The 21741-nt window shown below is 39.5% G+C and overlaps 1 protein-coding gene across 3 annotated transcripts in view; it reads left to right on the top strand.

Annotated features, from left to right (window-relative positions):
• The window catches only part of ENPP3 (ectonucleotide pyrophosphatase/phosphodiesterase 3), a 93791-nt gene that overhangs the window by 13258 nt on the left and 58792 nt on the right, over nt 1–21741 (top strand). Inside the window, exons 2-6 of one of the 3 annotated variants that reach the window (XM_047758591.1) lie at nt 8124–8222; nt 10160–10235; nt 14213–14335; nt 16076–16201; nt 20711–20771. In XM_047758591.1, coding sequence (XP_047614547.1) covers nt 8145–8222; nt 10160–10235; nt 14213–14335; nt 16076–16201; nt 20711–20771 — 464 coding nt within the window. In that variant the 5' untranslated portion in view covers nt 8124–8144. Of the gene's footprint in view, nt 1–8067; nt 8223–10159; nt 10236–14212; nt 14336–16075; nt 16202–20710; nt 20772–21741 lie in introns of all 3 variants that reach the window. The other 2 variants (XM_047758574.1, XM_047758583.1) reach the window with 2 other exon arrangements.

Genomic DNA, 21741 nt, shown 5'->3' with positions numbered 1-21741 from the left:
TTAGAATATGTACAGCAAAGCTTTCAAAACCCAGAAGGAGAAGATTGTTCTAAAATTGAGGGGAAAAGAATCGTGAGGCTTCCAAGGTTCAGGTAACTTAGAAAGTACAGATTCAGATGACACAGTCTATTCTGCAGTCTAAGTTTCATGAAAGGTGTGGATTTGGCTGGTGCCCAACACTTACAAGAACTGTTAGGAATAAGTTTATAAGACAAGAGATTCCAAAGAGGTTGGGTCTTAGGGTTCAATTAGGGGAACTGCTCTAACAGAACATATGACTAGAGACTGGGCAATGCCAACATGTCTACTGAACATACCTGAACATGTCCCAGGTAGATTCTCTGAGGCTTACTACCCTCAGGACCTACAGGACTGAGATATTTCTGCATTATAATAACCAATGTTCATTAGCAAAGAGATAATCTGAGATCACCTTGAAAATAAAGAATCTAATGTCAAGGGTCAATTAACTTGTGACAGACATAAAACTTTATCAGAGGCCTCATGACTTCTTTATCTAGTATTTTCTTGTGTTCTTGGGGTTGCAGGGGGTTGGGGAATGAGAGTGGAAGGAGATAGGAGAGATTTCCTGGCAGTGTGGCAGATTAAACAACTGGTTACTATGGCTTAGCCAAGTTGACGTACAAAACTAACTATCACATAGAGGAGGGAAGGTAAGGATAGGAATACAGTGTTGACTTAAAAAAAAAATCACAACCTTAAAGTTGAGAGTTAAATTTTATTTGAGGTGTAATTAGGACTTAAGTCATGGAGACGGCATCTCAGGTAGCCCTGGTTTCCGAGGAGGCCAGGGGAGAAACTAGGATATATGAGTTTTTGCAACAAAGGGAAGGTAATAGGAACAAAAGATTTATAGATAAGCAGATTTACAGAAAACCAGTTTCTATGGGAAGATGTAAAATTCTGGGTTTATTGGCATTACTCCTTTGATATGCACCCCAGCTGCGGGCCAGTATTCTTTATTTCTTCCCTGAGTTCCCTCAGGGCTCACTGGCCTACTCTTGGGAGTTACTGTTCTCTCAGATGACCATGACATCTTTTGTCCACTTAGCTACAGACCAGGAGGCAGTATTTCAGGCAGATCTGAAATACAGTGAAATATAAGTGGTAAAGGTGAAAGGGGAGGTCCATGCAGCCATGCACACATTTTACAGAAGTTTGCTGCTGGTCTCATGAAGGTAATTGCTAGTCACAGGTATCAGTCATCATTGAAGGATTTTAGTGTTTTTCTAAAGATGAGAAGATGCAAGAGCTGGGCCCATAAATTCTTCTCCTAATATATATATAGCTATCTGAAGACCTGTTCTTCCATTTTTCCCAAAGCACACAGTGCCTCACTCCTGGTCTCCACCCTAAGCTCTGCTCAGGGGCTGCTGTGGGTCTGCAGCTGCAGTGGCTCATGTTTTACTCCCATGTAGAGGCTGATGGCAAGGGCCAAACTTCGTGTCACAACTGTGAACCGGAGTTGAGACTAGATAGATTGTCATAAGTGCAAATAGGCAATTAGAACCCAGAAACCCAGAAAAACAGAAGGCTTAATTGGATGAGTAGTTAAGAGCCATAGGTCCTAGGAATCTCCTAATATTTGAGGCAAATTGTGGTGTAGGCTTGATCACTCTTTTATGCGATCATTTTGATATTATACAACAGTAACACCCAAATTCCCTGCAGTGGGAGTCTAAAAGACCTCGGAGAATCTCGCTTCTGAGAGATCACTTACCAAGGTGATCTGGGAAAATGATCAAATCCTTACATCCCCTAGTCTTATCTGTAAAATTGGCAAGTTTGGTTAGAATCTAGAGTGAATTTTTCGGAAGAGTATCCAAAAGTGCATATAAGACTCAAAGCAAAGTGTTTAGACTGACTTTGGCTATATTAAAAAAAAGAAAAAATCACTTGGTGGGATACTTCAAAATACTTCCACCTTAGACAATATACCAGAAGCTTCTAATTCTATTGATGTGGAGCCTGGGCTTCAGAATTTTACAAATTAAAAAAACAAAACAAAACAAAAAAAACAAAAACAAAACTACTTTGGGTGCTTCTACGTTTACCCAGTGCAGAGAACCACTTGCTGAAGATATTCAAATATGTTCTTGTTTACTTCTGAACTTTTAAAATTCCCGGTAATTCAATGTGGTCCATGGAAAGAAGTCCACAAGACACTGAATTAGTTTTTCTCTGCATGGGAGGGGCAGGGCCATCATTGCAGCCGCTATCTCCAAGCAGGCCCCTGGGGACCCCAGGAAAGGCTTCCACCAAGGCTGGTCCAACTGTCCAAACCATTATCCCAGCCCTCCCACTGGGGTGAACCTGGACATCCAATCTCTAGCCTATCTCCCCATCTAAGGGATTCACTGCCAACATCTCTGGCCATTCCCACAGGAATCATCCCTTGCACCTCAACCCTGCCCACTTCCTTTCTGGTGGGCTTATACATCCAGATGCCACCCACTCCCCTCCTACCTGGATAGGCTCCTGAACTCCCGCTTCCTTAGGAAACAGCCTCCAGGGTGTTGACCACACGCAGAGGTGAGGCTGAAACCACAGTTGAGCCCCAGTGCCCTCTGACTAAGGAAGAAACCTAACATCTCTCCTCCTAGGTGTGAGAACCACAGATTTACATCTCTGCTCCAGGCTTTTGTAAATCCAGTAACTATGGAATATTCAAAAGGACTTCTGCAGATGGGTCTGGCTTAACATCTATGGGCTATGCGGGCATGTACATGTGGGGTTGAGACCAGACCAGGGTCTGAGCTGCCTCTAGAGAACCCACAACAGGCCTAGGTACACAACTATTGCAGGCCTGAGAACTGACCTCAGTGGATCTACCCTGGTTGCCCGGTGAAAACAATGCCTGCAAGATTCCAGGGCCAGTTGCCAGCATAGCAGTGCCAATAACAGTGTACTCTGTGAATCCACACAATGGGTGAAAGGTGACACAATAGAGCACACTCACAGGGGAACAGTTCCAATGGCGGAACACTCAGGAGCTCCTGTCTTAGTGGGAGTGGTCATCCTGCCTACTTCATGCCACAGACCAGACATACAGCTCAGAAACAATTGGGGGCTACTACTCCAACAGCTAGGGAGCAGACACTGCCCCTGAAAAGCCAGTGGTAACTGCAGAGCAAAGAGGAGGCCCCATTCAGTATTCAGGACAGGCTCTGGTCACCACAACATCAGTCACACCTCCTATCAAGGGGATAAAGGCCAGCATATACTAAGGAAAGAGGTGACAGACATCCATATATAAAACAGCTCTTGCTCCTAAAAAAGAAGTTAAACCCAGAAAGGCTTCCTAAAGTTATTGGAGCTTGCAATCACCTCTAAACAGATTTATAGACATGGCCCTGATCACCAGAGGGAGGTGAGGCTAAGCAATGTACTACTAAACAACCAATGGATCACTGAAGAAATTAAAGAGGAAATCAGAACATACCTAGAGACAAATTACAATGAAAACACAACAATCCAAAACCTATGGGATGGAGTTCCCGTCGTGGCTCAGTGGTTAACGAATCCAACTAGGAACCATGAGGGTGTGGTTCGATCCCTGGCCTTGCTCAGTGGGTTAAGGATCTGGTGTTGCTGTGAGCTGTGGTGTAGGTCGCAGACGCAGCTCGGATCCTGAGTTGCTGTGGCTCTGGTATAGGCCAGCAGCTATAGCTCCAATTCGACCCCTAGCCTGGGAACCTCCATATGCCGTGGGAGTGGCCCAAGAAATGGTAAAAAGACAAAAAAAAAAAAAACCTATGGGATGCAGAAAAAGCAGTTCTAAGAGGGACGTTTATAGCAATACAATCTTATTTCAGGAAACAAGAAAAACCTCAAACAACCTAATCTATCACCTAAAGCAACTAGAGAAAAAAAGAACAAACAAAGCCCAAAGTCAGTGGAAGGAAAGAAATTACAAAGATCAGAGATGAAGAAAACAATAGAGAAGACAAATGAAACCAAAAGTTGATTCTTTGAAAAGATTAACAAATTTGATAAACCTTTAGCAGATGCATCAAGAATAGAAGGCAGAGGGCTCAAACCAATAAGATTAGAAATGAAAAAATACAAGTTAACAACTGACACCATAGAAATACAAATGATCATAAGAGACTACTACAAGCAACTATATGCCACTAAAATAGACAATTAGAAGAAATGGGCAAATTCATACAAAGGTACAACCTTCCAAGACTGAACCATGAAGAAATAGAAAATATGAATAGGCCAGTCACAGTACTGAAATTGAATCTGTGACTTAAAAACTTCCAACAAACAAAAGTGCAGGACCAGATTGTTTCACAGGTGAATTCTATCAAACATTTAGAGAAGAGTTAACACTTACTCTACTGAAACTCTTCCAAAAAATTGCAGAGGAAGGAACATTCCCATACTTCTTCTTTTTATTCTCTCTCTCTCTTTTTTTTTCCCTCATCCATAACATATGGAAGTTCCCAGGACAGGGACTGAATCTAAGCTTCAGTCTATACCACAGCTGTGGAAACACTAAATCCTTAACCCGCTATGCCACAGTGGGAACTCCTACACTCATTCTATGAGGCCACCATCACTCTCATACTAAACCCAGACAAAGATGCCACAAAAAAAGAGAATTATAGGCCAGTATCACTGATTGAACATGGATGCAAAAATCCTCAACAAAATATTAGCAAATGAAATCCTACAGTATATTAAAAGGATCATAAACCATAAGCAAGGGGGATTTATTCCAAAGATGCAAAGATTCTTCAGTATTTGCAAATCAGTCAGTGTGATATACCACATTAACAGACTGAAGGATAAAAACCATATGACCATCTCCATAGATGCAGAAAAAGCTTTTGACAAAATTCAACACTCATTTTTGGTTAGAACAAACACAAAAACAAAAACTCTCCAGAAAGTGGGCATGGTGGGAATCTACCTCAACATAATAAAAGCCATATATGACAAACCCACAGCTAACATCATTCTCAATGGTGAAAAGCTAAAAGCATTTCTGCTAAGATCAGGAACATGACAGTGATGTCCACTCTCACCCTTTTTATTCGACATAGTTTTGGAAGTCCTAGCCATGGCAATTAGAGAAGAAGAAGAAATAAATCTAAATTGGAAAAGAAGAAGTAAAGCTGTCATTGTTCGCAGATGACATGATGCTATGCATAGAAAATTCTAAAGATGTTTCCAGAAAACTATTAGAACTCATCAAAGAATACAGTAAATTTGCAGGATAAAAATTAATTCACAGAAATCTCTTATATTCCTATACACTAACAACAAAAGATCAGAAAGAAACATTAAGGAAATAATTTAATTTACCATTACACCAAAAAGAATAAAATACCTAGGAATAAACCTACCTAAAGAGGAAAATGACCTGTACTCTGAAACTATAAGTCACTGATGAAAGAAATCAAATCAATGAGTGACTTACAAACCATAGAAAGATGCTCTTGGATTGGAAGAATCAGTATTTGTCAAAATGATGATACACTCAAGGCAATCTATAGATTCAGTGCAATCCCTATCAAATTATCAGTGGCATTTTCATAGAACTAGACAAAAAGTTTTAAAATTTCTATGAAAACACAAGACCCCAAATAGCCAAAATAATCTTGAAAAAGAAAAATGGAACTGGAGAAATCAGACTACCTGACTTCAAACTATACTGCAAAGCTATAGTAATCAAAAACACTAAAGAACTAGCACAAAATAGAAATATAGATCAGTGGAATAGGATAGAAAGCCCAGAAATAAATCCAAGAACTAATCTATGACAAAAAAGGCAAGAGTATACAACAGAGGAAAGATAGTCTCTTCATGAAGTGGTGCTGGGAAAACTGGACAGCTACATGTGAAAGAAGGAAATCAGAACATTCTCTAATACCATATATAAAAATAAAATCATGGACTTGCTGTGTGGCTCAACAAACTACCCAGCTTTGCTTCTACAGTAGCCGTGGCTCAACCCTTAGCTCGGGAACTTCCATTATGCCACAGGTGCAGCCACTTGTTTTAAATAAATAAATAAAATCAAAATGGATTAAAGGCCCAAGTGTAAGCCTGGATACTACAAAACTCTTAGAGGAGAATGGTCAGAACACTCTCTGACAAAAATTTCAGCAATATCTTGTTTGATCCACCTCCTAGAGTAATGAAAATAAAAGCAAAAATAAGCAAATGAAGCTAATGAAACTTGAAAGTTTCTGCACCACGAAAGAAACCATAAAAAAAATGAAATATAACCCACAGAATTGGAGAAAATCTTTGCAAATGAAGCAACCAACAAGGGGTTAACCTCTAAAATATACAAACATCTCATGCAGCTTTATATCAAAGAAAAAAAAAACAGCCCAATCAAAAAATGGTCAGAAGATCTATATATCCATTTCTCCAAAGAAGAAAGATAGATAGCCAAAAGCACATGAAAAGATGCTCAATAGCACTAATTATTAGAGAAATGCAAATCAAAACTATAATAAGATTATCAGCTCATACCAGTCAGACTAGCCATTATCAAAAAGTCTACAAATGATAAGTGTTACAGAGGGTGTGGAGAAAAGTGAATCTTTCTACACTGCTGATGTAATGTAAATTGGTACAACCACTATGGAGAACAGTGTGCACATTCCTTAAAAAACTAAATATAGAACCACCATATGATCTAGCAATCCCACTCCTGGGCATATAGTCAGAGAAAAACATAATTCAAAAAGATACATGCATCCTAATATTCATTGCAGCACTATTTACAATAGCAAAGCCATGGAAGCAACCTAAATGTCCATCAATAAAGGACTGGATAAAGAAGATGTGGTACATTCCTACAATGGAATATTACTCAGCCATAAAAAGAATGAAATGATGCCATTTGCAGCCATATGGATGAACCTAGAGATTATTGTATTAAATGAAGTAAGTCAGACAGAGAAAGACAAGTATCACAAGATATTTCTTATATGTGGAATCTAATAAAAATGATACAAATGAACTTATTTATAAAACAGGAGCAAATTCACAGATTTCAAAATCAAACTTAGGGTTACCAAAGAGGAAACCGTTTGGGGGAGAGATAAATTGGGAGAATGGGATTAACACCTACATGCTACTATGTATAAAATAAGTAACTAACAAGGACTTACTGTATAGTACAGGGAAGTCTACCCAATGTTCTGTAATAGCCTATATGGGAAAAAAATAGATACATGTGTATGTATAACTGATTCACTTTGCTGAAAACCTGAACCTAATACAACACTGCAAATCAACTATACCCTAATAAAATTTTAAAAAATTCTTTCTTCAAAAACCAGTAACCCCTTCTCAGCATAAAGTATATTTATTAGGATGTTCTTGTCTGTATAAATAAGAAAAGATCATGTTTAATTGATTAGTGAAAATTACCTTGGATTTAGGGCTGTGGTAGAATTGGGTTCCAGTTCCATTTCTGACATCTAGTAAATGTGACTTGGGACAAGTAAGTCACACAACTTAATTCAAATAATCAGAGCCCTGCTTTACTCATCATACAAAATAGGGACAAGATGTTTATAAGGGATATTGTTAAGTTTGATATGAGATAATGCATTTGAAAACACGTCAAATTGTGAACACTGTAAAATCCAAGCTATAATTATCACATAATTAATACTTTGTATAGATTCAGCAGAGTTGGTGTTTCTACTGTATTTAAAGCGCATGGTTGATATATTGTTTTCAACTGTAAAATGAAGTTTATATAAATGCAGAAACTTTCTGGAATTTCTATAACCAGGCATTTTGGTTTTGGTTATTTTTACAGAAAATAAATGATCATTGTATTAAGATGTGATTATTGTATTATTCCTGTTATATATATTTTGATAAGTATTTAGTATAAACTCTAAGGAAAAAAAAGAACAGCTGTCTACCATGTACTGGAAATGGACTTTCATCTCTCAACAGTATTGTTATTACGACTTTTTTCCTCTCTTTTAACTGCCCAATCACTAAAGAGCTGTGCTCTTCCCAATCATTTAAAAGTCAGCCACAGCCGTGTAATTCATACAGTTTCTCTTTGCCGGACTAGATAAAGGAAGGAGTTCTGTCGTCTTCTGGTAAAACAGGTTTACACAGCTAACAGAACAATGGATTCTATGCTGAGTTTATCATTGGAAGAACCTGTTAAGAGAAACGCTGCCAAGAAGTACAAGATAATTTGTATTGTAAGTACATTTGAGCATTTTCATCTTTGTAGCTTTTTGACAAATGTTAGGGGTATGACTCTCCAGTTATGTTTGTTTGTGTTGCTATTTAAATGTGAAGTTTTCAGCAACTGTGTTCAGTTTTGTTCCTCATGACAACTCTAATACAAAGTGAAGGTTTTAAACCACATTTTGCAAAGAAGAAATTTGAGTAACAAATTAATATTTGATCAATCTAAAAGATTAGGATCTGTGGCAGAATACTTGGCAGCACTGCTTTTACTAGCATTATAATTACCTCCCAAGTCACCTTTTTTTTTTTTGCATGAATATTTTAAGATCAACAAGTGAGAAAAAAATCACTGTACCTTATATTCTTTGTTGGACCATGAATTTTATCCTATTTTACTTCACTCCTAGAGATAGATAGACTTTTTTTGGCTATTTTCTCTTTCTTTTCCTTAATACAGTAAGATATTTCCTGTCCTTAAAAAAAAAAAAAATTCTTCTTTTTTTGGATTACATTATCTTTGCCTTTTACCACCAAATTTTAGCCTCTAACCATTGTCTCTGTTTTCTAACCACCCATTTTGTACTCAAGGCACAAAAGTCAGTCCATCTCCCCTGTCTTTCTCCTGCTCAGTCTCCATAACAATGCACAGATACTGTGCAGAGTTTCTGCTGTGGTGCAGTGGGTAAAAGATCCAGTGTTATCTCTGACTTGGCTGCATAGGCTTGATCCCTGGCCTAGTGCAGTGGGTTAAGGATTCCGAATTGCTACAACTATGGCTTAGGTCGCAATTTGGGATCAGATTCAATCGCTGGCCCAGCAACTTCTATATGCCACAGGTACAGCTGAAAAAGAAAAAAAAATACACAGATACTGTGAAGTAGTTTCGCATTTTTAATTCTTCCATCCCTTTGATTGCATGATGGCATTGAAATTCCCTTTTCGGGAGATTTTTTAGGACCATACCTGCAGCATATGGAAGTTCCCAGGCTAGGGGTCAAATTGGAGCTATAGCTGCTGGCCTACACCACAGCTCAAGGCACAGAGTGACCCACAGAGTGAGGCCAGGGATTGAACCTGTGTCCTTATGGATACTAGTCAGGTTGGTTACCACTGAGCCACAATGGAACTCCATGAAATTTCCATTTTTATCACTTATGTGCATTGTTTGGCCGATTTATCTTTCTTCTCATTTTGCATTTCACCAAATCATAGCTAAAGAGCTTTACTTTAGGAAATCTCACTGCCTTTCGTGGTTTTAGGAGTATATTCTCCTCCAAGAATTCCAAGTAAGCCACTAATTCTGACCACTTCCTGAGTTTCTGTCACAGGATTTCAAGTGCCTGCTGCTGATCCCTTATCAGGTACCTCCCTGGTTGCCAAAACCAATTGAATAGTTTTTTCACGCCTACCTGGCTACACTTTTCTCCTAAATTCCTTACCTCACTTAATGTCATCACCATGTTCTCTGTCACACAAGCATTGTTTGAAGGAGTAAATGAAACAATGTGTGTAAGTATTGAGCTTGGTGACTATAACAAAGGAAGCCCTTGTGATACTTGATTTATTCATTATCCTTCTTGGAAATTTGGCTTTCTCTTCTAGCTCTTATGCCATTTATTATATTTATCCTATCATATAAATTTAGGGAATTATCAACTTGGGAGCAAAACTTTTTCATCATTAGTTTCTCTTTTTTTTTAATATATCCTTCCAGTGGGTTATTAGTACACACAATAGAAGCTCAATATTTTAAAAATCATAGTTTCGAAGGTACCCTAATGTCTCCAAATTCTAGCAAAGTTTTATCTAAAAATGTAAATGTATCTACTAGGTTTCTAGCATTCTTTATTGTGCTCCCTTAACAATCACTGAGGGAGGGTGGTTGTCTGGATCTTTATATATTTTAACGGAATCGCAAAGGTCACATTCTTTTCATTGGTGATAGGTTCTTCTTGTTTTGTTGGTGGCTGTGTCACTTGCGTTTGGCCTGGTGGTTGGACTCAGGAAACAAGCAGAGCAAGGTACGCCCCTCGGCATCATTGTCTCAGAACCTTTCCTTCTTTCTTCTTTCTTATCACTTTCTCTATCATAACCTGGAATTGCCTCCACTCCCCTACATACAGCACTCTCCTGCTAGGCTTCTCTTTCTCCCACACCCCATTTATCAGGAGCCCACATCTGTAGTTAGCATAATCCACTGTCATTTCTGGACTTTCCTCTTTGACCGTCTTTGATATTCACGTCATTCCAGTACTTCCCCTTACTTTTCCTCACCTTCATAGAGGACTTTGGTACCTCTCCTAGTTCCTATTTTATTAATAACTTGTGATGAACTTGGCCTCCAAAGTCTTTGTTGCTTCTCTCCCAGGACCTCTTGCCACAACTTCTGTATCTTGATATCACATTAGCATTATCCCATCCCTGAAATCTCACTATTTTTTTGGTTAGACAGTGCCACTTTCTTGAGAGGTACTGCACAAGATAAGCTTCACATCTTTTTCTCATAAGAAGCAAAGAAAAAATAGGAGATCCTTAGCCCAAATTATCAAAACACCTCACATCCCTTTTGCCATATCCCATTAGTATGAACAGTAAGTAAACCATTTACAAGTGACTCTATGAAAAGCACTTTCTATAATCTCACTATGTACTATCTTGATACTTTTTACTAAGGGGAAGTAGGAAGTCAAATGTTAGATAACTTATCTCCCTTTTAAATTTGGTTGATTAACTTCTAATTTGACTCTAAAGGGAAACGTCTTATTGCTTCTTCATCAGGAGACTCTTGGTGAGGTTAACCAGAAATTTTCCAGTTATTTTTTCCCTTAATAATTTACAAACACTCGGTACCCCTAGTGTAACATGGGAAGACAGTGAAGTGGAAAAGATGTGTATTGGCTGGAAAATGACTGTCTTTTCTCAGTCACTTGGCTGTTATGTTTCTGAGCTGCAGGAGCAGTCCTAGATCTAGCAACTGTTGGCAGGGCATTTTGGTGGTATTATTCTGATGTTGGTGCACACAGATGGGCACCATTTCTTGTTACTTTATCCCACAAATCACATAAATTAATTGCAAGAGGCAAATAGTAATGTCCAAACAAAATCTCCAATTATGCTGACTCTTTCCCTCCCTTCCTTGCATTAGTATAGTACTGTCTGGCTCCCCAGAGTCATTGTTCCTTATTCTCTTCCTTCAGTCTCGGTCTATCAGGGCCTTTATGGCATCACTCTCTTCCCCCTCCTGCCCAGGGGATTGGTGTTTTAACTCCAGCCCCTCTTTGCCAGCATCCTTAACATATTCACCCCCTCATTCTTCCACCACGACTGGTTCCTAAATCCAACCTTGGATCATTTTCACCATTCTCTGCTCCAATTAACCTACTTTTCATAGCCAATAAACATTTTTTTTCTAGCGTGAGTTTTTAAACTAGTTTTTCTAGTTTATGTGCAGATCCTTTTTCACTTGTTCTTCCACAATTGAGCACTGACTCTATGTTAGATACTATTCTAATTACTGGGGATACAGTGATGAAGAATGATGAAAATCCTTCGAAGAGTTTACAACCTAGCATGAAAGACAAATAATAGAAAATAAGCAATATATGCCTAATATGATAGGGAAAGCACTGAGGAATAAGTAAAACTGAAAGGGGGAATGCGAAATATTGAGTCAAGACAGGATGGAGTGTGTGTAACAACTTTTGAGTAAAGAGCTAAAGGAAGTGAGGAAGAAACAGGGATATTCTGGGGATGAACGTTCCAGGAAAGAGAAAATAGCAAGTACAAAGGCCTGAGGCAGGAGCTTGCCTGGCGTGTTCTATTTAAAGTATAACAAGGAGATCAGTGAGCTAGAACTAAGAGGACAGAGGGAGGTTAGTCATAAAACAAGATCAGCCAAAGAGAAGTCAGATCATAGAGGGGTTGGTAGGTCAAAGTATAGCCTTTGGCTTTCAGTCTGAGTGGGAAGGAGAGTGACTGGAGATTTTGAGCAGAAGAATGACATGATGTGGTTTGCTTTTCAATATGACCACTCGGCTTGCAGTATTATGAATAAATGGCAGAGCAAAACCAGAAGTAGAGAGACCAATTAGAAAATCATCGTGATAATGTAGACAAGCCCTAGGCCTTGGACCAGGATGGTAGCATTGTAACTGGTGAGAAGTATTTGGATTCTGGATATCTTTTAATGCAGTAGATAGGTTTTTATCAACAGACTGGATGAAGAGTGAGAAACAGGAGTCAAGAAGTATCTCAATATTTGACATGAATATATGAAACTATGGCATTTCCATAATTTAGATGAGGAAGGCTGTAGAAGGAGCGGATTTGGGGAGAATAATCCAGAGCTCAGTTTGGATATGCTAAATCTGAAATACCTACCAGATGTCCAAGTAGAAAAGTCAAAAAGTAGTTGGATACATGAGGCTGGTTTTCAAGGGGGACGTCCTGGCTGGACATACAGTATGGTGATTGCCAGCATCATACGTGGGATTTAAAGCAATATGACCAGGGTACGAATCTTAAAGGACAGAAGACTGGGAAGGATGAGCCAGGAATGTGGAAGAAAGCAGGTGATTATTGTGTCCTGAACGTATGGAAAATGTTTTAAAGGAGGAGAGTGAGTGTAAAAATGTGAAGACCTGTTATGTAAATGGTAGATAAACTTTCCTCCTGGCTTTCTCATTGAACTTTGGTATGTGATTGCTATGCATCTAAATTGATAGGCATGTATCTGTCCTTGTGCGCCTATCTACTTATTGCCTGGTACTCTTTGGTGGGTATCTAACATGCCATTCGGCCCATGCCCTCTCCCAGTACTGCTTCTAGGAAACTTGATAGCATTCTGTCTTGTGATCCTTTATAGATAGAGTTCTCCTCATCCTCCTCTGTGAGCTCTCCAGATCTCTTTATCCCTATTGAGTTTTGCTGTGGAAAATTTGGTAGGCAATTTTGATAGAATCATTTTTGCTCTCCAATACTGGGAAATTTTATAAGATGATTTCTCTAACTATCATCTCCATTTTCTGTTTTCACTTTTCAGTACTATCCCCCTATTTCAAGGTCAACTATGTAGAAACCTTAATATGCTGCCACGAAAGGCAGCATATTCACAGTCTTAAAGACTAGGCCATGGAATCTTCTTGGGAGCCATAATTCTCCTAACTCCCTCTTCTACTGAATTTTTCATTACTGCTTGCATCTTTTTTATCTCCAAAAGCACCCTGCATGTGATTTCCCCTTTTAAAATTATAGCTTACTTTCTTATTTTACTTTTCTTATTTTATGCTCAGTATCTTTTCTGAGCATCTCAGTATCAGTTGTGAGTGTGTGTGTACGTGTGTGTATGTGTGTGTGTAACTCTTCTATTCCCTGCATTATTTCCTTTTCAAACATTCTTTTTTCTTTTTGTTTTGGTATTTATCTTTCATGTTGGATACTATCCTGCTGTCCTCAAATGTCTGGTAATCAAATGTTTGGTATTTATCTTTCATGTTGGATACTATCCTGCTGTCCATCAAATGTCTGGTAATGATGTGATAATTCACATCATTAAATGTGAATGATTACACATTCACATTGAAGAGTAAGACATGTTCATCTTTTTTTCTCATCATAGCTACCCTCCATGTCTACTGTCTCTGTGATGAAAGCAACTCCTCCCAGTTTCTTCCAGTTCGCGAGCTTTCTTTTCTGGAGTGGAAGGTGGAGTGGGTAGCTGCTACTCCATACCCAGACTTTCAACCAGTTCCACCATCTTTAGACTCTGCTCATGCTTCCTACTCTCTGCTAATGGTACCTGGTGTTTTTGAGTCTGCGACCTCTCAGGGGTCCTAGGTAAAAATCACTTGTGTGTTGCTCATTGATTATCACTTTGCACTGATTAATCATACACCACAATAAAAATTATCTAATCATCTGTCCTAGTCCATTCCGCCGTCCAGCTGAGAGACACTAGATAACTTCTAAGCACTGGTTTCCTTATTCCTTCACACTCCAGGAAGCTGCAGGAAAAAATGCTTTGATCCTTCATATAGAGGACTAGAAGGCTGCCGGTGTGACGTGGGATGTAAAAGCCGAGGCGACTGCTGCTGGGATTTTGAAGACACCTGTGTGGAATCAAGTACGCATACCTGAGAACAGGCGCAAAGGCTCACCAGACACCTTGTGCATGAGTTTGCTTGGGCTGCCATGGCAAAGTCCCCCACACTGGGTGGCTTAAACAAGAGAGATTCATTTTCTCACAGTTCTGGAAACACAAGTCCGAGATCTAGGGGTACTGACAGGGTTGGTTCCTCCTGAAGCCATGAGATTGTTCCATGCCTCCCTCCTAGCTTCTGGTGGGTTGCTGGCAGTCTTTGGTGGTTTTTTTTTTTTTTTTTTTTTGGCTTGGGGCAGCATGACTCCCAACTCTGCCTTCGTCTTCATATGGCCTTCTCCCTGTCTTCTCAGTCTTCTCTGTGTGTGTGAAGAATAATCGTCATACTGGATTAAGGGTCCACCCTAATGACCTTACTTTAACTTGATTATCTGAAGGGATCCTTTTCTAAATAAGCTGCTCACATTCATAGTAATGGGGAGGGGGGCGGTAAGACTTCAACATTTTGGGAGAAGAGACCTGATTTAGCCCATAACACCTTGTACACAGGGTCTCTTATTACCTTTTTCCCCTTGACAGTGCTAACTATAGAATCCACACTTTCTTTCACTGAGGTGGAGGAATAAACAGCCTCTAGCAGCTGAAAAGCTGTCTAATTACAGCAGTTTCAAAGGTGTTTTACTGTGGCTTACGTTAATCCTCTTATTTAGTTTCATTTTCAGTGGTTCTCAGATTTCAGGATGCCTAAGACTCCCTTGGAAAGCTGATGATTCTTGGGCCTCCTGATGCTGGTGCTCCGCAGAACACAACCTGAGACATACTGTATTCTCGAGGCAGAAGAGACAGTTTAGTGTTCGATATTTAATTTTCTAAGAAATCAGGAAAAGTGATGGTGGGCGGTATCTAGTGCTAGGAAGAGAGTGGAGATTAGAACAGTAGAGCTCCTTACCTTATTTATGCTCTCTGAAAAGGGCAAGAGGAAGGGGGTAACCCTGTACAGATAAACTCGGTATCCCCTTTCATTAATCTCCCCAAATCTTTTTGTGAGTACATAGTGATGAAGAATGAGGAACTGTGCATAACTGAAACGCACAGCTGACACTTAGCCAATGCATTTGTCTGAGCACTGGGCCGATGTCGATTCTCATCACTGTTTCCTGGCAGGTGGCCCCAGGAAGCAGCCTCGGTCCAGCCTTTTTTTTCTAGCATTGGGATTTATTGAAACTGACCTCGTATTAAGTGCCTAGCCTGGGGGAACACCAGAGGCAGGGTGGGGAGCTAATCTACCAATTTTTTCCTCTCCGTTGGGAGGCACCCTGACCTGCCCACATTCTTACAGACCTGACCGTGTTGGATCTGTTGTCATCGCCTCTTCCTGGAGGAGTCTGTCCCTAGATAGGGTTGGGGGTGGGGGGCTGCTCTTGGGGAGCAACAGTCAGTCAAAGTTAATGGTTCTTTACCATCAGGAGCTCCTGCACTTGGGTGGAAATGGGACAAGTGTTCAGAGGTTCTCAGAGGTGTACCTGTTAGGGAGACCAGAGCTGAAACTCATAAAGCTGCATTTTTGTCTGCCACTCATGTCAAATGAAAAGGGGTGCATTGTCCCCCACCTCTTATTTGTATTATGTATTTTCATTTATGAATGCAGGAAAACTAAGATTTGATCATCCGATAATACAAAAAGAAATGCACAGAGTTTATATTTTTGGTATTGGATGCTTAAAATAAGTTATATGTTCATAACCGAATCATGTAATTTTATAGCTCGATTGTGGACATGCAATAAATTTCGTTGTGGGGAGACCAGACTAGAATCCAGCCTTTGCTCCTGTTCAGATGATTGTTTACAGAAGAAAGACTGCTGTGCTGACTATAGGAGTGTTTGCCAAGGTAAGCAGGTGTTGGTCTGTTTGCCTCTGTGAGTTCAGTGACCTTAGAGCTGGCCTAGGCTGCCGATTAAAAGAAGTCAAAAAATCTTTGGAGACTCCATATAGATGAAAAGACCAAATGTATTTATTGTGGGAAGACAGTTTTGTGCATGATAGAGAAAAGGAGTTTATAGCATAGATATTATAGAAAAGAAGAAGAAAAAACTTGAAAGTTCCATGTTGTCTGTAAAACGAGGTCTTTGTCAGTCCAATGACTATGCTGGACATACTTGCGGTTTGAGCCACTGGATGGCAGATCCTAAAGTTAAAACATCACAAAAGAAGTTCTCTGGCCCAAATGGCAGTTTGTTAAACCAGTGTGATTATTGAAACTACTATGTCTTTAATTATTGATTTAGGACTCTCAAGGAGGTAATGAAGAGCCAAGATTAGAATCCAATGGAGTTCCTTGGTGGTGCAGTGGGTTAAGGACCCAGCGCTTTCACTACTGTGGTACAGGTTCAATCCCTGGCCCAGGAACTTCCTCGCACTATGGGTATGGCCAAAAAACAAACAAAACTCCCTCCACAGAATCCGAGTTATTCAACTCCTGATTTTACCTGCTTTGCCACTTTATAAGTGAAGTAGATTTATTTATTTATTTGTCTTTCTCTCTTTTTAGGGCTGCATCCATGACATATGGAGGTTCCCAGGCTAGGGGTCCAATCTGAGCTATAGCTGCCAGGCTATGCCAGGGCCTCAGCAATGCCAGATCCGAGCCGCATCTGTGACCTACACCACAGCTAATGGCAAAGCCGGATCCTTAACCCACTGAGCGAGGCCAGGGATTGAACGTGAGTCCTCGTGGATGCCAGTCAGGTTCATTAACCTCTGCGCCACGACAGGAACTCCATAGATTTTTTTTTTTTTAAAGGGTCACTCATCCCTCTGAACATCTGTTGAGACTTAGGAAGAATTCATATGACACATATCAACAAAATTATTTCAAGCTACCATCCCTCTTTTCATAACACCACATGCAGTAGAGCTTATACTTGGAAATTATAATCTCTTAGTAGAAAATAGGTTTTGCACTAATAGACAAATAAGTTTTTATACAAAATATAATTGAAAATCAGCTAAAAATGGGAATCAGAACAGAAACTAAAAGCCTAAAATGGTAACTGTGTTTTTAAATAATAATTGATATTTAACAGTGAATATTGTCTAGGTAAAAATCCCCCTAAATTTACAAAGGCAAGTGTAGTTTTCAGGTTTGCTTATTTCCCTAAAGTTCATTGACCTTACTGCCTCTGACCTTTGCATTCTCCTGCCTTCTACCCTAATTTTATAACTCAACTTTTTGTCTCAGTACTGATCCTCAGGTCATCTGGAAAATTTTCTCATTGAACTCATTACACGATATTGCTTGAATTTAAAAGAAACAAAAGTAATTTTTGTAAGCAGTGCTGAAGCTTACTATTACCACTAATTAATTACTTTGAGGGAGTTCATTTAATTGTTGCAGTTCATTTTTTTTAAGCAAAGGTAAATGTTTTCTCAGTCTAAGAATACAACACTTTTTAAAGATGTTAAATGGTTCTTGCCAAAATTGGTTTTTTTTTTTTTTTTTTTTTGCTATTTCTTTGGGCCGCTCCCATGGCATATGGAGGTTCCCAGGCTAGGGGTCGAATCAGAGCTGTAGCCCCCGGCCTACGCCAAAGCCACAGCAACACAGGATCCGAGCCGTGTCTGCAACCTACACCACAGCTCACAGCAACGCCGGATCCTTAACCCACTGAGCAAGGGCAGGGACCGAACCCGCACCTCATGGTTCCGAGTCGGATTCGTTAACCAGTGCGCCACGACGGGAACTCCCTTTCTTGCCAAAATTGTACCTCTAGGTAGTAGCTGGAGGGTATAGGAATGATTTTTGTGCAATAAACCAACTAATTGCTTATATATTTTATTTAGAATTTTAAAAAATTATGATAAATTTCTAACATATAGAAAGAAGAGTATAGTATGATGTTTTACTATATGCCCATCACCTTGCTTCAACAATGATCACCTCATGACCAATTTTGTCTCATACTGACACAGTAAAACTTTCAAAAAGATGGCAATATAACTCCTATGAAAGTAAAGTGAATACATCAAAGATTTATTCACTCATTAAGGAGATAACCAACTAGAATCTAAAGCTGGCTCAGAGAGAGAATGCAAGAAATTAAGTATACATGGGATTGAAGGAATGTTGGAATACAATCACTAAAAATGATTCTATAATCACTAGAAATGATTTGCTTTTCTACAGGACAGTTTATCTGCTCTCAGGCAAGAATCAGTTATACTGCTGTTAATTTTTCACCGATTAACTGATTAACTTGTATTAAGTTGTAAAATGAATAAATGGTAAAGGTTAAACCAGATAAAGGTATGTACTCCTAGGTAATTGGATAATCCATAGGTGGGATTTTTTTTTTTGTCTTTTTGTCTTTTTGTCCTTTTAGGGCTGCACCTGCAGCATATGGAGGTTCCCAGGCTAAGGGCCTAATCGGAGCTATTGCTGCCGGCCTACACCACAGCCACAGCAACGCCAGATCCTTAACCCACTGAGCAAGGCTAGCGATTGAACCCGCAACTTCATGGTTCCTAGTCAGATTCGTTTCTGCTGCACCACAACAGGAACTCCCTGGTGGGCTTTTTAATACTTCCCAGCATGACATTAAAGTGAAGTTTAGGGATTAGTCCCCATTCTGGTTATTTTCAAGTTTGGGGTTTTTTCTCTTCATAAAAAAATACACTGTATTTCCCCAACCTCTGTTTCTTTTACTTTTTTTTTTTTTGTCACACCCGCAGCATATGGAAGTTCCTGGGCTAGAGGTCGAATTGGAGCTGCAGCTGCAGGCCTACGCCACAGCTACAGCAACATCTGATCTGACCCACATCTATGACCTATGCCTCAGCTTGAGGCAATGCTGGATCCTTAATCCACTGAGTAAGGCCAGGGATCAAATCCTCATCTTCTCTGAGACTGTGTTGGGTCCTTAACCTGCTGAGCTACAATGGGAACTGTCAACCTCTCTTTCAAAATTTTAGATTACTTCAAAGCAAATCCTATACTTAAATATCTATAAGTCTTTTCCACATGTATCTAAAAGAAGATGAGGATTTAACAAAATTAGAATACCATCAATATATCTAAAAAATGTCTTCAGTAATTATTTATTGTCAACAAATATCCCATCAGAGTTCAAATTTTTCTTTTTGTTTCATGGCATTAAAAAAAAGAGAGATTTGTGTGAAACAGGGATCCAAATAGATACCATACATTGCAACTGGCTGATATATTTCAGGTCCTTTAAAAGTAGGTTCTCCCTAGACTTGTGGTTGCCAAGGGTTAGAGGGAAGGATGGGATCGACTGGGAGTTTGGGGTTAATAAATGCAGCTATTATTACATTTAGAATGGATAGATAATAAGGTCCTACTGTATAGCACAGAGAACTATATTCAATCTCTTGGGATAGAATATGATGGAAAATAATATATAAAAAAATAAAGCATGTATGTGTATGATTGAGTCACTTTGCTGTACAGCAGAAGCTGGCAGCATGTTGTAAATCAACTATATTTTAATTTAAAAAAGTAGGTTGTCCTTTCCTCTTTTTATCCCCTTTGCAACTTACATATTGAATAAATGGGGTCATTTGTCTTGTAGAATTTTCCAGTCTGGATTTTTCAGATTCCATCCCCTGTAACTTAAGAAATGGTTTGTCATCCCCTATGTTTCCTACAAATTGGTAGTTAGAACCTGAGAACTGTTCATATTCAAGTGTTTTCCTACCGCTATCTATCTATCTAACATGTATCCTTCACAGGTAGTGTATTACTTCCATAAAGAGGCACCACTTGTCTGGTTGTCTCTTTTTTTGGCATTTTAGTTGTTGATGATCATTGCCTAGATCCATTAGAAGCTGCAAATACTGACCTTCCTATTCTATCATTTCTACTTCATTAACTAGCTAGAATGTTCTATAAACAGAAACATCTATAGAATGAGACTTTTTTACTTACAATCTTAGAAATTTTGTTTGTTCAGTTTTTCCCACTTGATATCAATATCAGTTATTCTCACTGGCTATTTCTCTTTTTTTCATGCTTTTCATTTTTCTTTGGATGGTATTCTTTTATTTATTAAACTCATTTTTTTTTTCCTAGCAGTTGGGAAGAAATTGTCCCTGAAGGAAAAATCATTATTTAAAAAAGAAGTACAAAATTGGCCCTTTCCAGCTAGAGGAATTCCCTTTGTTACTTTCGTAAAGATGGGCTTCCTGGTATTCAGTTAGTGTCAATTACTGATCTCTGCAAATCGCCAGAGGCACTGACCTTGCCACCATGTGAAGTAGTATTTAACATGTTCTGGAAGAACTTCACTGGAGTAACATGAAATAAGTTGTTTGCAAAGATCATGTCATTGAACATTTGTTTCTCTTTCCCTGTCTAAAGATTTTGATCTTATGTTTTCAGGAGAAACCCCATGGGTGGAAGAAGAGTGTGGCGAAGCCCAGCAGCCTCAGTGCCCAGAAGGGTGAGAAGGACATGGGAATATTTATCCTCCTTTAATGGATGGCATGTGGGAATATAGTTGAGACAAAGGGTGGAATTTCCTCCACCCTATGAACATTTTAAAACAGAAAAGTTAACAAAAGATTACATTCCTTGTGGCTTCAAACTCATAACACACCTTCGTTTGCTTTACTGTTTACAGAGCATTTTTCTTTTCTTTTCTTTTTCTTTTCTTTTTTTTGTTTTTTTTTGGCTGCCCCAGGGCTTATGGAGTGCCCTGGCTAGGGATCAGATCCAAGCTGCAATTGCAACCTAAGCAGCAAATGAAGCAACGCTGGATCCTTAACCCCCTGTGCCTGGTAGGGGATTGAACCTGTGTGCCAGCTCTCCCAAGATGCCACTGATCCCATTGTGCCACAGTGGGAACTCCTACAGAGCATTTTAAAATATATTACCTTATATTCATATCTTACAGTGACTTGAAAAGGTGATTATTTATATGAACATCCCAAGGTCTTGTGATCAGGAGAATTTAGATCTAAGTGTTTCCAGCCAGAACTCTCTTTTATTATTATCCTGGCACCTCGGATCTATTCTGACTGAGGGAAGGGGAAGAGGTTTGTCCATGGAAGGCCTCCCAGTGAAGTAGACCTTGTGGAACAGGGAAGGAGAACTCTGTCAGGAGGGCCCTGGAGATGAACTGGGGGAGGCGCCGCCCCTCTCCCACCCTTCCCGTGCATCTCCTCCACACGTTTGTGATGGTGGCTCCCCAGACTTTGCCCAGCCCTAGAAATGTGACCCACGTCCCCTCCCAGTCAAAGAGGAGTTCCCCTTTCCCTCCAGTTGTCCTTTCTACCCTTCACCTACTCTGCTTTTCTGCCTCAAGCCGTGGGAGGGGGACAGTCAAACAGAAGAAGGAGAAAGGAATATCTGGCTATAGAGAGAATTGATGAAGGCATTTTTAGATAATGTTTCGTTAAAAAAAAAATGTG

This window comes from Phacochoerus africanus, chromosome 2, assembly GCF_016906955.1.
Source record: "Phacochoerus africanus isolate WHEZ1 chromosome 2, ROS_Pafr_v1, whole genome shotgun sequence".
Lineage (NCBI taxonomy): Eukaryota > Metazoa > Chordata > Mammalia > Artiodactyla > Suidae > Phacochoerus > Phacochoerus africanus.
Note: the sequence above shows the minus strand (reverse complement) of the source record. Positions and strands in the feature narration are given on the sequence as shown.